Source organism: Chroicocephalus ridibundus, chromosome 1, assembly GCF_963924245.1.
Source record: "Chroicocephalus ridibundus chromosome 1, bChrRid1.1, whole genome shotgun sequence".
Lineage (NCBI taxonomy): Eukaryota > Metazoa > Chordata > Aves > Charadriiformes > Laridae > Chroicocephalus > Chroicocephalus ridibundus.
Window position 1 is genome coordinate 88,673,583 of NC_086284.1, and position 20,331 is coordinate 88,693,913.

The 20,331-nt window shown below is 39.6% G+C and overlaps 1 protein-coding gene across 6 annotated transcripts in view; it reads left to right on the plus strand.

The window, feature by feature from the left end:
- The window catches only part of CNKSR2 (connector enhancer of kinase suppressor of Ras 2), a 216,650-nt gene that overhangs the window by 160,887 nt on the left and 35,432 nt on the right, over positions 1-20,331 (plus strand). For all 6 annotated transcript variants that reach the window (XM_063342919.1, XM_063342929.1, XM_063342934.1 and 3 more), the window contains 4 exons: positions 2,042-2,113; positions 8,266-8,333; positions 13,602-13,702; positions 14,898-15,435. In XM_063342919.1, coding sequence (XP_063198989.1) covers positions 2,042-2,113; positions 8,266-8,333; positions 13,602-13,702; positions 14,898-15,435 — 779 coding nt within the window. The remainder of the gene's footprint in view (positions 1-2,041; positions 2,114-8,265; positions 8,334-13,601; positions 13,703-14,897; positions 15,436-20,331) is intronic.

The following is a 20,331-nucleotide window of genomic DNA, read 5'->3' on the forward strand; positions in this document are numbered from 1 at the left end:
GTTCTTGGCCAGGCATCAATCTTTAACATAACTCCAAATTAGTTAGCATCATCTCAAAGTTTGCTGACAGTGTATCAGTCTTGAGACAGAGAGTAAAAAGAGAATGACAGTGATTTGCTCTATTTTTGAGATATGACCTAAAGATCTCAAATAACTTTTCTTCTCATCTGGCTGTGTGTGCTGCTGTCCGGATTTGTGCCACTGCACAAATCCATTTCTCATTTAGATGCAAATTCAAGCATATGTAGCAACGTGACAGGTGCATACTCCCACAGAGGTATTTTTAGAATGATTATTGTTGAAAACTTTTTGGTTTGCCTTCTAATGGTGTTTACTGTTCTTTGAAGTTTATCAACGCTGTGGAATCACTCAAATTTGTACAAGAAAGCAATTGCAAAAGTAAAATGGTATGATTAGTAGTACATGGAGTTCTAAAGAAGACAGTGACCTTGTATCAGTTGGTCTACGTACCTCTTCAGGATGAACTCTACTCTTCATGACGGTTCAAAGGGCAGAAAATGAAAACTGCATGTAAAAAAACCCAAGAAGAATACATTAGCTTGGGCTTATTGTCCTGAGTCCTTGGGCTACATTGCTGAAGTGCTTTATTTTTTTCCATTTTTGTTGGGGCAGCAGCATAAAGTCAACTCATTTCTCAGAATTTCACCCTGCTTAAATTGTTTGGGTATTTTTTTTGCTTGATTTGGTATCCACTGGATAGTAGAACATAAAATGTGTCCATTAAAATTCCTTGCTTGGGTGGCAGATAAAGAAAAAAAACCTAAGAATCCATATGACAGGTGCTGTGACAATTTTAAGAAGTCAAGTTTGGGGTCTCAGTAACTTGATGATGTCTTTCTAAACTGAGCAGATGTCACTGTACATCTGCTTTCACTTGCATAACGTTGTGTCATGCTCTAATGTGTTAGAGGAATTCTATTTGTCTCAATTTTACGTTACTTGCACTAGCAGTAACTTTCCTGGATATCCCGGCTTTCTTAAAACCTATTTTCATATGTTTACATATATGTACACACACAGACACATATATTGAAAATTGCAAGCAGGATACACGTGAAGAACATCATTACCATTTTTCTGAGACACAGTGGGTTAGAGAGAGTGCGAATTATTACATATGTCTATATGTATATAAAAACTCCATTATGTCTCAGAAAAATGGAAAATGGTGATGATGTTCTTCATGTATCAAGTTCGCAGTTTTCCTTATTTTCTTTGGCACTGTTCTGCAGTTTTTATTCTTATTTTAAGAGAAACTTTAGGCTATTCTCAAAAATGATGCTTCTGTACTGTAAATTATTAATTACTTTCAAGTGCATTTTCTGGATCTTCAAGTCCTTCACCATAAATCTTTATCCAACACAGTTAAAAAATTCTTTCTAGTAATTTATTTCATATTATGTATGAAATGCAGTAATTCTCTCAGCCCAGTCGTGTTGATTACTTTGGTGGAAAGAAAAGATGAGGTGTAATTGCCCATTGCTTAGAATGACCTCAAGAACACAGTGTTGATTTATAACAGCTTTTCAGAAGTCAATCAGCGCATCACATTTTTCTGTTTGAAACACAGTCATTAGAGCTAAAGGTAATGTGAAGGTCATTGGGATCCGAGAGATCACAAGGACTGAGAGTTTTTCTGTTGTATCAAATAAATTGTTCGGTCAATTTTCTGTTCAGAAAAAAATTGACACCTATAGGAATATCAGAAAAATTACCTGATATGTGAAATTATATCCTTAACTGGTTAACTTTATCCAAATACAGTACACTGCAGGTGATTGTTGAACAATATTTATGCATATAAGAATCAAACATTATTTAGAAAGGGGTAGTTGAAGAGCACTTTGCTTGATGAAATCTGGCACAATCCTAAAAGTTGTATGTTTTTTATACCGTTGAGGGGCATCCAACAATTCAGGAAATATGAACTCATCTCATTCCTTGGTGGCCACGCTATCTTACATTTTTTAAAAAAAGAGTTGTGCCATTACATTTTTGTAATTATGTTTTTCCTCTACAGTGCATTCAAAGCCTGCCATCCTAAGATCAAAAGTTTTTATTTTGCTGCTGAACATCTAGATGATATGAACAGGTAAGGAAATCTAGCAAAGTTCAAGGAACCATTCCTTAAATGTGACACTTCTTGAAGCTAGTAATAACACAGAGATAATAAATTATGTGTTAATCTAAAAAAAATAAGTTTAATAGATGAGAAGATAAGTGCAGAGTAGCATTGTTTCTGAGTGGCTGCATGTGCTCAATATTCAATTAATGTAAAAATTACTTTTTATTGAAACAAAAGTTTAAAGATTTTTAGATACAAAATTCCCTCTTTCTAAAAAGAAGTAAATACAGTATGCGAAACAACATCCAGACACAGTTTCAGAATTCCAGGTTTCTGCTTTTGGCTATGCAGCACCTGGAAAGATGCGATATCTCCAGCTCTGCTTCCTAACGTACTCCCAAAGACATGTGGTACTTGCTCTGGAGATGCTTCTGTTGCTGGCCCTGGAGGGAATGAGTTGTTGCAGAAAGATTTAAAGCAGTCACTGATTTTTCTTCAGCCAGGCTTGAAAATGGAGGTAGATACTATAAGGAATGAATTTTGCAGATTCTCTCTACTGCCATGAATTTAACCCACATGTTGGAGTGAAATTTTTCTTGTATTGAATTTAGCGGGGAAAATTTCAGCAACTCAAAAAAGAACAAGGAGTTGTCTTAGTTCTTTGGGTATTGAGTTTTACCGTCCATTTTAGGCCACTTGGCAATTTTTTTCAGAAAAACGATTGAGACTTCAGCACAAAATAAACACAGTTCCTCTTAATTCATTTCAATGGTAAATTAAAAACATGGATCTCATGTCTATTCAAATATTTGGGGTTTTATTTAATCCATTTTCACAACATAAACTGAAATTAATTCCGTTCAAATTAATACGCCATTTTCATCATATGACAGAGGACACAAACAAAAATCTATTCTTGCAACCTGAGGATTGTTCTATCTCAGGTAACGTCGGTGGACATCCTCGCTGAGCAAAATAAAAAAACAGAGGGGAAAAAGAGATAAAACTCAATCCATAAAAATGTTAGTAAGTGCTATAATCATGGTTTAATCTCTCCTATGTGTACTAGATTCAGCTACCTGGCAGACCACCTTCAGGGTACTGCCAGTTCTTTACTGATGCTATTTGGCTGGAAAAGTACGCCGATACTATACTCTGCTTGCTATCATTTAGAAATAGCTCTCTGTTAACAATTTTTCAAAAGTTCATGCGTGACTAAGGCTCATTCAAAAGTCTCTCTTCTCTTAGAAAACTTAAAACCTTTTTATTTGTTTGTAAAATTTTAGGCTTGCCTTTCCTCGATAATTCTGTCAAGCCAGTCACTCAAAATGCAATTTGCTCCACAGCAAACAGAATAATGGCATGGTCTGTTCAGCATATCCTGAATTACAGCAGTAGAGAAATCATTTCTGTCAGCAGGTTCTCAGTCAGTATGACAAGGCACCTTGTTTCTAAGGATAAAAATTTATATAACTGTTCAGTAATCAGAAAGCGGCAGCAAATATGCATCAATTCTTTAAAAATATATTGCACAGCTTAAACCCCAAGAACGAAAAGATTTTTAACTTCCCAGCACAAATAGTCTTTTTACCATATTTTGAAATTAGTGCTTATTAATTCATTTAGAATGACCTTGAACAAATTTTGACCTGAGTTATACACGCATAAATTTAAAGCAACTCTGTCAAGGTCTATGGAATTACTTGAAATTCTTACATCTGAGTTGCCATCACAGTCTCACCAAATAGTTTTATTTTTTCTCTTTGTTTAATGTGTTAGAAAAAGTAGTTCACTTTCACAAACATTGAATCAACTCAATATATTGGGAAAAAAAAGTGGGCTACTGAAAAATAATCTTTAAAATGCAGAGTTAATAAAATACGTCCTGTCTAAAAGCATTTTGTAACCTAGCTGAAGTCAAACATGGAATCGAGTTATTAAGTTAAATTAAGACTGTTTCAATCAGTTTCTGTTCTTTTTTTGTCAGGTTTCTGACATACATTTTAATTATGTATCACACAGTCATGTCAGTTCTGTTTGCACTTGAAGCAGAAGAAACGAAAGCAGAAAACTGATGATACGTAGTCTAAATGAAAGTTAAAAATTGTTCAATTCCTTCATCCTTGTACAAAATGGTTTAGTTGTTTTTAATTTTAAAAAAGTGTATGCAGGATATGAATTTTTTGTTTGTGTGAATCTACTTACATAAAATGGGTGTTTTAATCTCAGATAATTCTGTCACTATTCAAATTTTCTTAATACTTTTATGACTGTGCCACACCATTATGCTGGTAAGAAGTCTGGAGAACTGTGATCACTGAACTTTATTGTTGTGGCATCTGAAGTTCCTTTCATCTGCATGGTTGCACCAGCAGAGGTGTTATTTCTGCCCCTATAACATGCTTATTTTGGGTGAGAAGAAGGACAGAATATCCTTTATGATACAAGGTCTTGTTTTGCCAGTGTAAGTGTATAGTCATAGAAACATCTTGCTTTGAAATCCATTGTTATTCCCATTCCAAGAAAATATGCTGATGTAGAAGGCAGTCCATATATTTCTACTTGATGATACTATATGTAACTTTGATTTTCCACGGTAACTGTGCCTGCTACTTTATGGGCTAACTATTTGTTCTTTACTCAAAAATCCCTATCGTCAGCTCAGAGGCAAATTCATCCTTCTCAGGGTTGGACAGCTTAAATACTTACAATACTCTTGTTCTTCCTCTTTATTCCTAACTGTCCATTTTTTCTGGTGATAACATATATGGCTGCCAAAATTATATCTTCTAGGCAATGAAACAGAGTCAGTAACTTCGTGTGGAATACTTGTCTGAAAATTTCCTTGACCTGCTGTAACTGTGCTGTCCTAGTTCTCTTTTTGTGACACTGAGTATTGACATTTATAAGGGTTTTCTTCCTCAGTGTAGCTCCATGATCAAGAGGAAAGGTGACAAGTCAGCTTGTAGTATTAGCCCATGGGAATGTCTCTGGAAGATTTCAGTGAAGAAGGCCTCTCAAAATTCTCCTGCATCATCTGCAGGCCTTTTCATTCCTGTTAAACTGCAGTTGGGTACTTACAGACCCTGTAAGGTATCCATATTTCCATATAGCAAATTTGTCCTGTATCCTCGAGCTTTGTGATTAAGGATAATTTGACACCCTGCTTTGACTAAAAGCATTGCATCTACCTGGAGTGTGAGATAAGGTAGAAAAATACTTCTTACTATTCTGTGAGAGTGCCAGTACTGTACCTTCTTCTTTACAGAAGTTACAGGTCTACAGAAAGATTTATTTTTTTTTAATCCTGTTCTGCATGACATAAAATTGTTTTAATTAAATACTGACAAGAAATGTATGTACTACTCTTAAAAAAAACCTAAAAATAAAAAAAAAAGGAAAACCTAGATGACTGCTGCAACTACCAGTGCTAGTGTGTTTATTGTCATACCTAGCAAATAGATTTTATAATTCTCACAAGAAAATTAAAGCTGCATTTGCAGTGAGGAAGTAATATTTTCTTGTCCTCTTGCCCTCTAAAAGTTAGAGTGGCTACGAGGACATAGCACACTGCAGGGAAGAAACGTTTAAATCTTGCCATGTCCTACAGCTTTGTATCTTTTAATATTCATAGTAAGGGATATTTCTGTAACTGTATGCTTGGAACTTTTGTCCCCAGTGCATTGTAAAGCTGGCATGTTTTACTCCTCTTCCTTTCTGCAGGAGATCTTTACGTTTCCCTGTGATACGCACCCAGCGCGTTGGATTTCTCATACGATTCTACCTTCAATGAAGCATAACTCTAGCCATGCTTTATTAAAATAATATTAATTTTCTAACCATACCCATTCTAACCATATCTAAAGAAGCTTTTGCCGCCACATATCAGAAAATATGCAGAAGAGGTCAATACCATTCTTTTAGTTTCTAAACTAGCAAACCGCTTAACTCTTTACAACCACATCAGTACCTTCACATGCACCCCACAGGCATTGCAGGTGATATTCCAAACCATGACACAGATCAGGACCTGCAGAAAATCATTAAATGTGAAGTCAGTCTGCGCTCTCTCTCTCAGATGGCTATGCATTTCCTGGGTTATCATTAGATTATACTTTTCAGGAAATAACATTTTTTCCGTAAACAATTATCTGTCATAGCTGTAAGCAGTATCAATTGATGGTCAATTAAGTGTTTGTTGATTTAACTGGTCACATCACTCCAACGCACAGGAAATGCCATCTTATATTTAGGACAGAATGAAGTTTTCCAACAGGAGAACCTTTATAGGTATATCATCTAATATTTTGTGGTCAGCAGCCATATCCAAAGTGGGTGGCTGTTCCCTGCTGCCTGTCGTGGGGCATGGTAACCCATGAGCTGAACTGGGAATGCAAAATCCAAAACAGACAAGAGGCAAGCAAATTTTGTCTGCCATGCCATTTGGCAGAGCAGGCGCTTGTCTTCTTGTGCTGCTTTATTTACCCTTTGGACACGAAGTCCGTGGCCTTTGCTGGTCCCTTGGCAGCATGAGACTGGAGGTTCCTGCCTCAGTGCCTCTGATTTGGGCTGGCAGAGCTGTCGAGACAGCTGAGCTTTATTCCCCAAAGAAAGCCTTCACATATCAGCAGTGTGAGCCTAAAAGATAGCTTTGTAGTGGGTCACCTTTCTGCTGTGAAAATGTGAAATCATTGTCTGAGACGTGATTTGTTGGATTTCTGTTCCTATGTACCAGTTATTTTTATAAGTGTATGGCACTTCCTAACAATTGCAACTGAAATTTCAAGTCTTTTCTTCAGCTTTGCTGTTCTCCTAGCAGAAATTTTGATTCTATGCTAACATGAAGTATTTTGTAATCACTTCAGGAGTAAACCTCTAGCTTTCTTCACAGTGTACAATGATTCACGGACCATTAATGTGATTTACAGATCATACGACGGTCACCATTTGTAGAAGGACAGTGACTGGAGTTAGTTGCTAGGAGAGCAACTGTATTTTTTGACCTGATGCCTGCTTACCCTGCGCTGAAATGTCTTGAAGGCTGGTATGCGGGAGTGATTGCAAAGGCGTCCTGCTTGCTGAGACAATACTACATCCTGTTTCCATGCATACAGTATGCAAATGAAACCCATCAAGCACAGTTTTCCGAAACAGGAGTTTCACATTCCTGAAGAAAACGCAAACCTGACTTCAGTTGTCCTTCTCTATCCCCTAGCAGTAAAATCGCAAGCCAGTAGCTTGGCAAACCAGGCCTGTCAAATCCTGACTATGGGATGACTGGCACAAATAATTCCAGGTTTACCGTGGAACAGACAACCATGGGAGATTGTCATGGTGGTTTAAAGCCTTGTTAGTAGAGGATCTGATTTAGTGTAAGCATTTGTATAATGAATACACGGAGAGCCCCGTGGGGGAAGAGGGCAGGTTGAAGCAGTGCGTCGCTACAGGCAGTTGTGTGTATGCTTGGCCGTGACAGCCCTACTAGAAAAGAATAGCAATAGTTTGGGGTTTTTTTCAATTTGTGCAGCTTATGGAAACATTTTTTCAAGTGTAAGTTGAGGTTAAAGCCTTAGATGTGAATTGCATTGAGGCAACTGTCTTTTCTCCCCCTGCTTCTCTGACACAAACACAAAAGGGAATTCTGATGTACCTCCTTCTCTTTGTACTTGACACTGTAGGTAAGCACTAAACCACATAATGGCATAATTAAACCTCACTGTCTGTTTGGGAGTGAACCTTTTCTTTTGACTGCTGGTTTCTGCTCTGTTCCTCTGCTAAGTTGCCAATTCAGGCCTTGAAATATTGCTTGAATTTCTGAAGTGATGTTTATTCTTAAGAAATCAGAACAGCAGGAGTATTGGTGTGGTGGCATATCTGTGAGCAGCAGACTTAATAGCTCTTTGATTATCTCCAAATCCTTTATTTTACAGATGTTTGACATCATACGTGGTTTTCCATTTGAAATAAAATCTTTGCTGTGAAAACAATTTGTTCCACAGCAAAATCATAGATCTTTGGAGACTCCCTGAGTAAGCGTATCAAAGAAAACAGCTATCTAATATGAAAAATAACATAGTCCTGAATCTCCTTCTGATGCTCCTAACTTTGTTTTTTGTAGAAATGTACACAAAAATTAAGAGGCTGGATTGGTATCACTGCTGTTTTTAATATTATTTCAGATGGCTAAACAGAATTAACATGCTTGCTGCTGGCTATGCAGAAAGAGAGAGGATCAAACAAGAGCAAGGTAATGTGTTGTTATTTTGGTTTCTTCTGTCAGCTCTTATCACAGGTTCATCTGTTCTTTTTTCCCTGCTGTGTATCAGGCCTTATTCCCGTCATCTGAAAGCAATTCACATATGGGTATCACTGTTGTTGCTTTAGAGAATTCCGTCTCTCTCAGGAGTTTTGATTAGCTTCTTCAGATTCTGGTCCACAGACACAGGATTATTTCTGAGAAGGCCTTAGAAGGTAGATAAAAGCAGCAAATGTACTGCCAGTAACCTCCAGTATGTGGTACCAAGGAGTCTGTGTCCCCTATCAGAAGAAACTTAAGAATCTGCAAACTAAAAAAAAATTTTAAACATTGCATTTGGTGTTTGAATTCACAAGGGGCAGGAATGCATGAAATTGGTCTCAGGAACAAAACCATTCTTCTAAAGCCTGTTAACATAATTGAATTTCCCCTAAAGACTTTAATTTTAAGGCCATTTTATTTGTTGTGACTTGTACTGGTTTTGCTGTATTGAGGTGTGTGTTGAAGCCCTGTTGGCATTTCATTTGGAGTGGTGGGATTACAGCATTTTATATGTGTTTATTTTTAATGTCCAGCATTCCATGGGTTTTAAAAAGTGGCATATATGAAATAATGAGTCACTTTGCTTTAGTTTGCTGCAGTAGAAACCCTGTTTGCAGACAGGAAAAAGGAAGGGTCAGTGCTCAGTTGTATTGGGCAGGTTGTTTCCTAGAATTGCCAGTGACGTGGATCCATAGAAGTATTCCTGTCCAACTAGCTGTTTTGGCAAACAGCTGGCTTTTGAATACATGCTCTTTTTAAAAAATGTACCTGCCAGCAGGTACCAGAAAATTGCAGTAGTCATGATGGTCCAGAGCTTATCCAGATCCTCTCTGCCTGCTGCCCACTGAGTCAAAACCTCACTTTTTAATTCTGTAGCTCTGCCACCTCCATCAGTAAGATTCTGTCTTTTGCCCCAAAGAGCTTATAGCTCGGAGCAATGTATTTCATCTAGTCTTTTGTTTACAAAGATTATATTTCTAATCATTTTTCAGGGAGAGCTGTGTTCAAAAGGCTATCACTAGGCTTCAAAATTTGCCACATGGTGTCCTTCTTGCCGCCCAAAGTCAGGGTTCTGTACCAACCTGTGTGAGAGCAGCCTTAGCCCTGACCTTCTGGTGTGATACCATGAAGAGGAAGGTACACATGGTCTGTCTCTCTGCAAGGTATTGCTGCAGTGCCATTTTCCTGGGAGACACCGTGCAAAATACTCCTGTCCCCTGTCAGAAGCACGGGTGACTTCAGCAGGCAGGTGGAAACATCAAGAGATTAGGATATTCTGTAATGGTAGAAGATTAGAAGACAGCATCAGAAAATTATGTCTGCCTTGATTCATACCCCGGTTGCCTCAGCACGGAGCATCCAAGAGGGATCAGCCTGCGGCTGAAGAGCGTCGGCTTACAGCATGCTGCCGTAATTCAGCGGTAGCAGCATGCGTGGGAAGGGTTTTGGGCGTTCTGTCGCTCTCACACATAACTAGATTGTACATGCTGTTGCCTCATTGCTAATCATGTCTTCCAGTAAGTGCAGCTGCTTATCCCAGGAGTGTTGCCCACACCCTTTTTTAATCTGGTACGGTCCTTGGCACATCATGTTGTTCGTAACAGCAGGCCCTCCGCGTTCACACAGCCTGGAAGAGCAGCACCATGCTCGCCGTTCCTCCAGTCGTGTTCTCAGTGCCTCACCAGACTTCAGAATCAGTTTGGGAATCTGTGGTCCCCAAGCAGTACTACAATAACCAGTTTGGAGGGACCTGTGTGCCATCTGTCACTGCTTCAAAATGCTGTGAACAAACTCTGAATCTTGGAGTCTTCTAGGAAATCCTCCATCTTAGCATTCAAAGCCAAATTCAAACTTCTATTGACAGCAGGTTGGCACTAGAATTACAATAACACGTGGGACAGTAAGGGAAAAGGTGTATGAACAGCTCTGCTAACACTGTCCAAGTGCACAGTTGTAGTCATGATACACCTTTCAAAATCCAGATGGATGTGGAGAAATATTTTTGCTACCAAGCAATCACTAAGTAATAAAATAGCAGATGATCCAGCTCCCAGACATGAGATCATGCGGATTCAGGCCTCATGTTACGTATTATTAAAATGTCTCCCTGTTGAAGATAATCAGTGAGACCCCACTTAGTATTGAAATTATATCCCAGGCGCTGACGGAGCTCTTTATTACCGCTCTAATGCCATTCACTCAAATTGATTTATCATATACAGGTAGGTAAAACTATATCCTCTTTGTGTTGCTTAATTCTATTTAGTGTGGAAATCAGTATCACATTCCCCCCTCCCTGCCGTATATTGGGTTTGTACCTCTGGTGATTATCCTTGGCTCCCAGCACAAGGTCTATTAAAGACCTCCGTGGTGTCCCTGATTAGCAGAGGCATCAAGTTAGCAAAGGAAAACCTCTCTATCGCTTCAAGCACTTTTGCAATTATAAAAACTGTGAAGCTGGAATTTTCTATATTCAGTGACTGTACCAATTGTCATCTACATATCTGATTTTACAAAAGGTCTTTTATTTCAGTTCAGTTCATCCCTTTGCAGCAAACCTTTATAATACCTCTGAAACAATTCAACGGTAGTTGTCAAACCTATTTCAATTAAGGGTTGAATGCTTCTGAATCTAAAGTGCATAAATATATTTCAAGTGCTTCAGAGAGGCACGAATCACCGAATTGTGGGTGTACTGCTGAATAAAATGTCACATTCTGTACAGAACGGTTTATAAAAATACCATCAACTTCCCATATTAAATACAATGAACGTTAGCAATATGGTAAGGGACTTCCTTGGATGGAGAAGTTATATACTTTCCAGTCATATAAAATCAGAGAAAAAAATTACTTGCTTATATAAATAGAAAATATTTAATCAGCAAATGGCAGGTCGGTGTTAGTTTATATATAATATATGCAGTCTGTTGCTCATTCAGAAAGCTTTCAAGATATGCCCAATGCATTGAGCTTGTCTGTCACTGAATTGGACAAAATCTGCAGAGAGAAATACGGCAACTGTTCAATAGCAATATACACATTTCAGATAGACTCTAATGAGTCAGTTGCCAAAAGCAGAACAGTTTTAAAAATTGGTTGGAGGCTATTTTCATATGCTTCATCTCGAAGTTGACCCCTGTGAATGCAGAATTTTTCTAGACAAGCCGTAGGTTGCCAACGGAATTCCCTGTCTGTGGTAAGGTGTGCGAAAGCGTGATCATACAGTCCTTTATTGCATGTGGATTTGACAGCAAGAACGTCTTTGTATTTTTAGCCAAAACCTGTAACCTGCACCGAGGCTGCTAAATTTTACTTTCAGAATAAACAGTTGAGCCCCAAGTCTGCAGAAATCTCAGTGAGTGATGCAGTTCTGACAGCTCTCTCACCACATGGCATGCCATTAGACTTTGCTGTAATAGGAACAAACATGCTCATATGCCAGTATTTTCAGATGTTTTGAGTTGCTGGAAACAAGTTTTCTTAAAACTAGGAGTGACTTAAAAAAGCTTTTTTTCTGATTTAGTCTTTCATTCACCAAAAATTCATTATTTGCAGATTCCTAGAGGCAAAATGTTTTGTAATTTTTTATTTCATAGTGATTAAAACTTCATTTGTGCTATTTATTCTACCATTTGAAGAGAATCTCTCATCTATAAGCTTGCAGAAAGCAAATCAAGACACACAGAGTTAAAACACAGTTGTTACCGCTTGGAAAAAATAAATAGATAAATAAGCTTGCCCCCACCATTACTACGATCTAAAAATATACAGCATTTTAGGGACAGCTGTTTCAAGATGGTGTCATTTTAAGGTAAGTTTTTGTTTTAAATCTTGAATAAGATTAGGTACAGTAGATCATTAATCATACAATACAGTAATCATCATGGTAACAAAAAATCATTAAAGCCAAAATTACATGTTGTGCCAACTTGGATTTTTGGTTTAGATCGTTTATGAAGCAACAATCAATCTTCTCCTCATCTATTAAAGAGAAAGTAGTAAATCATGCAGTTCATTGAACACTTGCTAGGCAAAGTGAAAAGTGCCTGTGATTAGTCTGTGAATAGTCGGAGCTAAAGTGTCGTGTTGCACAATGATTTGCCCAAATACTAGAAGGTAATACAGTCAGAAACAAAGTGGCAACAGAAATGTTTGCAGAAGTCTTAAAAAGTGTAGAAACGTTAAAGTTAGCCATCTTGAGCTGAATCGGCAGTTAAGTAGGTTTTTTTTGTAAGGGATATAAGGTCCAGTGTCCATTTAGTTAGGTGGTGTTCTGCTTCAAAAATATTTGCAACAGAATAAATATAAATCCGTGTGTGGTACATTCATCCATGTGTTTTCCTTTTGACCAAGCTACCAAGCATATGAAATGTGCTTGGCCAAGACTTGATTTCCTGACAAAATGAAACCTCATAACCAATTAAATTTAGCCCACAAGCTCTGTGTCCTTTTTATTTTCTCATCCATCTTGTAGAACTCTATGCTTTAGTATCATTGTCATATTTTTCAGTACCGTATCACCTTTATGTTCTTGCATGGATAGCAGAGCGGCAGCTGTTTTATGAAGCAGATACATGATGTAAAATTTTTCTGTCTTATTTAAATGCAGCTGTTTGTTATTAGAACTTGGATTGAAAAGCTTGCGTAACTGCTAGTATACAACGGGGAAAATGGGTAGAGAAATAACATTGGTTAGTCATGTGTGCGATAACCACTACTTGTTTGATCTGCCAGTTGGTGTTAATTACATTTCTTAATGTTTTTTGCAGTCAACAAGACTTTTGCAAGTTACATTTTTCATCTTTTCTATTGAAAAAATACTTTCAGTATTTTCCAGTGAAATGTCCGATCATAATTCTTTTGTTGGCTGTATAAATACTTGAAAATCTGATACCCGTATGAGGAGTATTCCATATGCATGTTGTATTTATAAGTTTAAGAGTTAAGAAGAGTTAAGTTTGTGGCTCTTTTGCAGGTTGTTGTTTAATACCTCTGCAATGGGGCATTAGACTTTGTATACCCTGTAATGTTTTGAATTTTCCCTCTTGAGGTTCAAGCAATTCCAAATTACAGCAGCTAATGTTTACAGAGCATTGGCTGGTGTTTAACTCTCAGTAATACTAAGGATGGAGTTTCCAGTTGGTTTTGTGAAAGTGAGTCTCTGGGTATCAAAATGTATTAGTAGTTTTTCATCTGTTCTGTATGTAACTTGTAGATTACTGGAGTGAGAGTGATAAGGAGGAAGCCGACACTCCATCGACTCCCAAACAAGACAGCCCGCCGCCCCCATACGACACATACCCGCGGCCTCCTTCGGTAAGTCACCTGCAAGCCTCTACAGGAATGACTACATAGAAGTGTCGCTTTTACCTACTCTTCTGCTTAAAAGCACGAGGATGCGCATGGTAGGGCACTCTCTAGTGTATTTTTTGAGTCAGTACTTGACTTAAGGCATTTGTAAAGTAATATGCGTTGCTGACTTCAACAGCCTTCATTGCTCTTTCCAACGGTTCATAGAGAACATCTATAATCCCAATTGCTGTACAAAATGGTTTAAGTTACAGAATTCTTTCTTCCTGTTTTTCGTTCATGATGGCCCCCTACTTATCCATGTGGTCCCTCACCGCCCCCTTATCATCTTCTCTGACAAAATGTTGTTACCTCAGTAACAACACAGACTCTTCTCTAAGGCACAACAGTTGTGCTGTGAAGCTTTACAGTGACAAATTACACTTGAATTTCCACAGAAATGCCAACATAAAAATGTTCTCTCATATCCCAAACGGTGATACCAGTTGTTCTGTTGTTGTGAAAAAGTAGGTTTCTCTATAAATTAGAAAAAAAAAAGATTTGTTTTTTATTTTCTTCTTGAAGCAGCTGTTGGTATAAAACCAGAGTGCGGACTTCTAACTTATTCTGCACTGGCAGTTTTAATTTTCATGTCTGTATACTCAGGCAATTTTAACTAATGTACCTTACTTGATCATAGTTTTTAAAATGCAAAAATTCAGATTGAAAAATTAGGAAAGTCTCGGGAAAGAGAGTGTTCATGACATTTAATTTGAATGCAGTACTTTATCTTCCAAAATCTTAGATCTTTGAACTGCACTGAAGCACTGCAAAGACGATGCCAAAGAAATTTTTAGCAAGATAGGATGACAACAGTTAGTTGGATGGCATTTTTAAGATTTTTAATGGACCAGACACATCTCTTCTGTGTCTTCCGTAGTGCCGTATTCTGCAAAGTTTCCTGCAAACAATTGTGTTGGCTTATTTTATAGACTAAGGGACATAATAAGGATACTTTTATGACTGAGGATCAGTATTTGGCCCCAAGTGTGACATGCGTAGGTGTGTGCATGCCTTAAAGTTAGGATCAGGGCAGGTTAATCAGGTAAGTTTGTGTTACTAAACCGGGTGCCGTCACTAACGATGAAAAATACGTGATTATTGCTAGCAGTAAGTCTCAGTCTACATTGATCTGAAGCTTGCTCCGTTGCTGACCTTGTAGATGAGCTGCACAAGCCCTTATGTGGAGCCAAAACACAGCCGACTGTCATCCACGGAGACCTCCCAGTCGCAGTCGTCGCACGAGGAGTTCCGCCCGGAGGCGGCGGGGAGCGCCACCGACTCGCCGGTGCGCAAGACGGCGAGCCAGCGGCGCTCCTGGCAGGACCTCATAGAGACGCCGCTGACGAGCTCAGGACTCCACTACCTGCAGACGCTGCCGCTGGAGGACTCGGTCTTCTCCGAGGCGGCTGTGGTCTCCCCCGAGCACCGGCGTCAGTCAACCTTGCCCACCCAGAAGTGCCACCTGCAAGACCACTACGGCCCCTTCCCCCTGGTGGAGGGTGAGCGGATGCAAGTGCTGAATGGGAATGGGGGAAAGCCCCGAAGTTTCACTCTGCCTCGGGATAGCGGCTTCAACCACTGCTGCCAGAGCCTTTCAGTTGGTGCCGCCGATCACCATGAAGAAGCGCAGCAGAAGGAGGTGGAGGAGGAGGAAGAAGAGGAATGCAAAGCAGCAGAAGAAAACCAGGAAGATAAAAGTAAGTATGGGATATTTCTGTGGCTTTTCAAGAGTCCTGTTTGTGTAACATAGAGGTTGTTTTTCCTTTTTCCTATCAAAAAACCCCAACAGTGTTTCAACATCCCCCATGTTTTACCAGGTCCCCCGTGTCACACACCTTATGTATAAGGCTTAATAATCAGACGAAGTGCTGCATGACCTCTCCTGATCACCAGACACTTCCCTGTAGGCTCGTCTCCAGTCATCTCCTACTAGTAATTCTCAGTTATAAATGGATTTTGCTTCCATGCTTTCTTCACACTTCCACTTGCATACTGTCCTCCCGCACTGACACACGTATGTCTCAGGCCATACTTAGTTAAGATTTCCAGCCAACTCCATCTGGGTTGTAAAAAAACACTAGGTAAATCCTGGAGTGCAGGGTCAGCCTGTGACTGTGTAGTATCCAGGTGGGCAGGTCACAAGGCAGCCCAGAAGATGTAAGAAGTTGAAAAAGAGAAGTTCAAGAAACATTCCAAACAAACCAAAAAATTAATAGAGAACAACTCTGTGGCCAGCAGGGCTTAAAAAAAATCATAACGCTGAGTAACCGTCTCTTACATGGCACATTAACTCCATAGATTTTAGTGCTACTTGTCAAAAATAATACACATAAACGGGGATTGGAGAACGTCCCTGCTCCTCCTGAACATGTAAACACGTTTCTGTGTCTGTTTCATGCTCTGTCCTTCACTGTCATGTACGGAGCTTCTCAGCATGTGTTGCTAGCAAAGTTGAGTTCACACCCAAGGTGTAGGGTCAGCCAACAAGGTCTACATCCACGAGTCGTGGGGTTAAGCTGCAATTCAGTTACCTGTAGCGTCAAGGAAGGCAGGATGCACCCTGAAGCTCTGAAAGAGTCTGTGATAGCCGATTCCTTCAAATTCAGTTTTTTCACTGCAGTAAAGAAGCATAGAAATGGTAAAGAGACAGAAAAGGTTAATGGATAATTAAACTTCCTAAGTTAATTCATTAAGGTTAGCACCTTTGTTGAGCATTAAAATTCATGTGGACATTATTTAGTCTGCTTGGAGAGATCAACAGCTTTCCATTGCCTTTATGCTTTAGTCAACAGGGTATAAACATTTCAAATTCTTCCCTTTCAGAAAACAGTGATTTCTTTTGCAGATATTAAATTTGATGCCATTAAAAGTTAAAAAAGGCACTATTTCAGTTGTGTTCATGCATGACATTTTCCAAAAAACCCATACATTTATTAGGGTAATATTGGACTGTTGCTGACTGTGAAATTAAGCTGTCTAATTAACAGGGTTAAATTTCATCAGCAATACAGAATGTTTTATCCTATTTTTAGCCTTCGATTTTGGCTTTCAAATGGGTTTTTACTGATAGCAATAAAAATATTTTTTAAAAAATTCCTTGCAGTCAATGAGAAGGGTCAAGGAGACTTCCCAGTGGAGTTCCTGCGCTGTTTGGGCATTACTCAGAGATACTGTTGCAGGGCCGAAGTTGTTAGGTGTTTTAAATCTCAGTTTTAAGGCTTTTGTGTTCCTGGTTGTAACATTTTATAGCGTACAATACTAATAAAGGGCTAGTGCTTGGTTTAACAGGCCAGAACTTGGGCGCTTCTCCATCTTCCTATACCAATTTTCAAAAAGGGAGAAAAAGGTTTAATTTTTGAAGTGGTCGCCCTGTATACACAGGCTTTTATTTTAGTTTGAGTGAGGAGGTTTTCTTGGTTGAAGCTTTAACAGGAGATTGGTTTTGAGACATTAACAACCAGCTAGACAAGTAAAGTGCTCATGGTGAGTTATTGACCGTGAAATTATAAAACCAGAAAGAAAATACTGTTTAGTCTGTTGAAGAGTTTAAGTGTTGAATTGCTTGTTGCTATGGCTGCAATGTTCTGTTTGCACTGCTGGCTTTTTCCAGTGGCCTTACCAGTAAAAGGCAGGAGGGATTTCATGCAAGTGGTGTTCTTAAATGCAAAATCCCAGTTTCTGGGCTGAGAGATTTGCTTATAACTGCTGAGTCGGCTGACAGGATGGGTGCCCTTGTGTGTGCTGCATCACTGCCCCTCTCACCTCCATTGCTCTGGGAAAATGAAACATTGCAACTGGCTGGAGAAGGGGAATCCTCTCCCTTTTAGAAATGTTTTAACCTCACCTTGAACCTTCCCTGACGTGGTATCAGATGAACATTTTAAATGTATTTATTTGCCTTACGCATTTGTGATTCTGACATAGTTCTGAGCTCTTGGATGATTACATGTGTTCTTGTGTGTACATGTACATGTTTTAAAGCTTAATCATTCCTATTGCTTTTTGTGCGGGACAGGGAATGCGGCTCCTTTGCAGTTGTTGCTGTACAAGTCAAATGTCATTGCCAAAGTTTGTTTTCTCAGCTCTTTGTTTTTACATTCCCACTTTTAAAACCTCCTGAGTTTAAATCAAATAGTAAAATGCAGTCCTGTCTCTTCCAACTTCTTTTGCAGAATTGTTTTCAAATAACCACACCACAAATTAGGAGCTCCGTGCTTTTTTCAGATGCTGTCCTCAACTGCTACAATTTAACATAATTCTGTTGACTTTCCACTAAAGCTACACTGATTTGCAACAACTGAGAATCTGCTCTCTGCTAATCACTACTTTATGCCTTAAATAGATATTTCAAGATGTTACTGACACTGCAAATAGTTTTGTGTATCAGCTGTACTGTAATGCCTAGGTATATGGTAAACTGAAAATACGGGTTATCCTTTCCTGCGTTTATCCGTTAGGATCTAACTTTGTTGTGTGTTCAGTTGCTTCTTTTTGTCTTGTTGTATCACATTAACATTGCACTGCTAATCTTTAATGGATTGTTTTATTTCCCTAATTAAAGTGACTTCCGTGTAAATCATTTAGATGTTCCATATTGACACCGTCCTGTAATGGTCTCTTACTTTGTAATTGAAGAGGATTCTCTTGTGGGATATTTGTGTTTGTCCGTGTGTTTGCTCCTGAGGCTATGAAAATGACAAACATTCAGACCTGTGGCACAAGGCATCCCCCTTGCTGCGATATTCAGAGGCAGCGTGCGCAGGGAGAGCAGGTCACTGGCTATGGCACAGTGCGCTGCCTTTCGGTGATTCAGTTGTGAACACCAAGTTGGACCTTTTCGGGTTTGTCTTCCGCTCGTGGCGGGTAATAGGAGGAGACAGCTGTGCAGCATGGCACTGTCATCCCCTTCCCCTCCGGCCCCACCGCTGTCTGCACTGTCCGCTGTGTTTCAACAGATTTCACCACTTAATGCCAAAGAACACTTCTAGGATCTTCTTGGGACGCTATTTCTGGGTTTTGTCCCAGGAAAGCATTCTTCATTTTTTGCTTTATTTTTTGAAAGTATTTTTGATGGTGGTGCCTTCGTTTTCAAAGACTTCTTTGGTTTGTGGGAAAGTAACAGGAATGACAAAGGGTTCAGCGCTTAAGAGATGCGGATACTAAGTCTCTACAGAGTGTAACCGGCTGTAGATCCCGCCGACTTAGCCACAGAAAAATCTGCGCCTGTTTTCCATACTCCCTGAAAAAGGCTGTGGAGAGCTGTAGCCTCTCTGGGAGTCTCAGACGGTGCTGGGGCAGGAGCTCTGCTGCCGGCTCCACGTGCTGCGGGGCTGTCCGAAAGCAGTATTGGCACACCTGCTGGGGAAATCACACCCGGGACCTGCAACGGTGTGCAAGGGAGCTTTCCACTCTGCAGGCTCCCTAAGATTTCTTCAGGAATACAGGTCAAAAAGCATTGACATCTGTGTTTGAGTTTGAAAAGGTGTTTGGAGCAGGAAGAAATCACTTAGACTGTCTTCCCACTTTTCAACCCCATTTCCTTCTGCGTCGTTCCTCACATCTTCAGTGTCTTGCTTCTGCAAGTTCCCTGCCCTTCTCCTGCACTCTAAATGCTGTAATTCCTGATGACGTGTTTTAGGACTTCTTTGTTGCTACCTCATCATCATTATTTTGGAGTATCTTCTATATAGGATGGACAACTATCACAAAGTCTTAAATAGATTCCAATAAACCAATGGCTGTCCTTTTGGGGCAATGGAAGGGTGGGGACCATTTATTTGCTGCGTTGATTTCTCCTCCCCACCCCCCCGGTGTGTTTACAAGATGCAGCAATCTTTCACGTGTGACTTGTGTCACCTTGAAAAGATTTCACAGTGTTTCTTAAGCCTGGGCACAATCACACGTATTCCCTGGCATTTTGCTCCACCACTGTAAGCCCTTGTTCAGGTTTCCAACATCACCCGGCATCCCTTGTTTAGTCCCACGCAGTCTAGTGAGTGCTGTCCCAGAGGAACGCAATAGCCTCATGCTCCAGTCTCTGAAATTTGGCTTTTTACCTTAAACCACTGCAGACACTTGCCGAAGGCTGGAGCAGGAGCTGGTGCTGGCATTTAGCAGCTGAGATGTCCAGTCTCTGCATCTTCTTGATGTCAGTGAGAGCTAGTCACTGAAAAATATAAAATATCTGCTTGTGCTGAGGTACCATGCCTGAGACTTTTTTCTTTTGTTCCCAGTAAAAAAATTAGGAACCAGCAAAAGAATAGTAAGAGAAACCCAGAGTGGTTTCTCCCACCCCACCTACCAGTTGCAGAAATGAAATTCAAGGTGGCATTGCTTTCACAAACTGGGACAGATGGGTTTAAGGAGTCCTATGCCTAGAAACAAGTAGAGTTTCACGCACTGTGCCCAAGAAGGTATACCCATGGCAGTATTTGACTTCAAGAAGGAGTTTGCGCTAGTAAAAAATATACTGTGAATAAGGCCAGGTATTTCAAATTCTGAGATACAGGTACAGGGAGGCTTGCCTCTTTTTAATGAGAGGGCTGTACTGTGCAGTGCAAATGGTATCTCTCAGAAAGATCAATGTTTGCTAA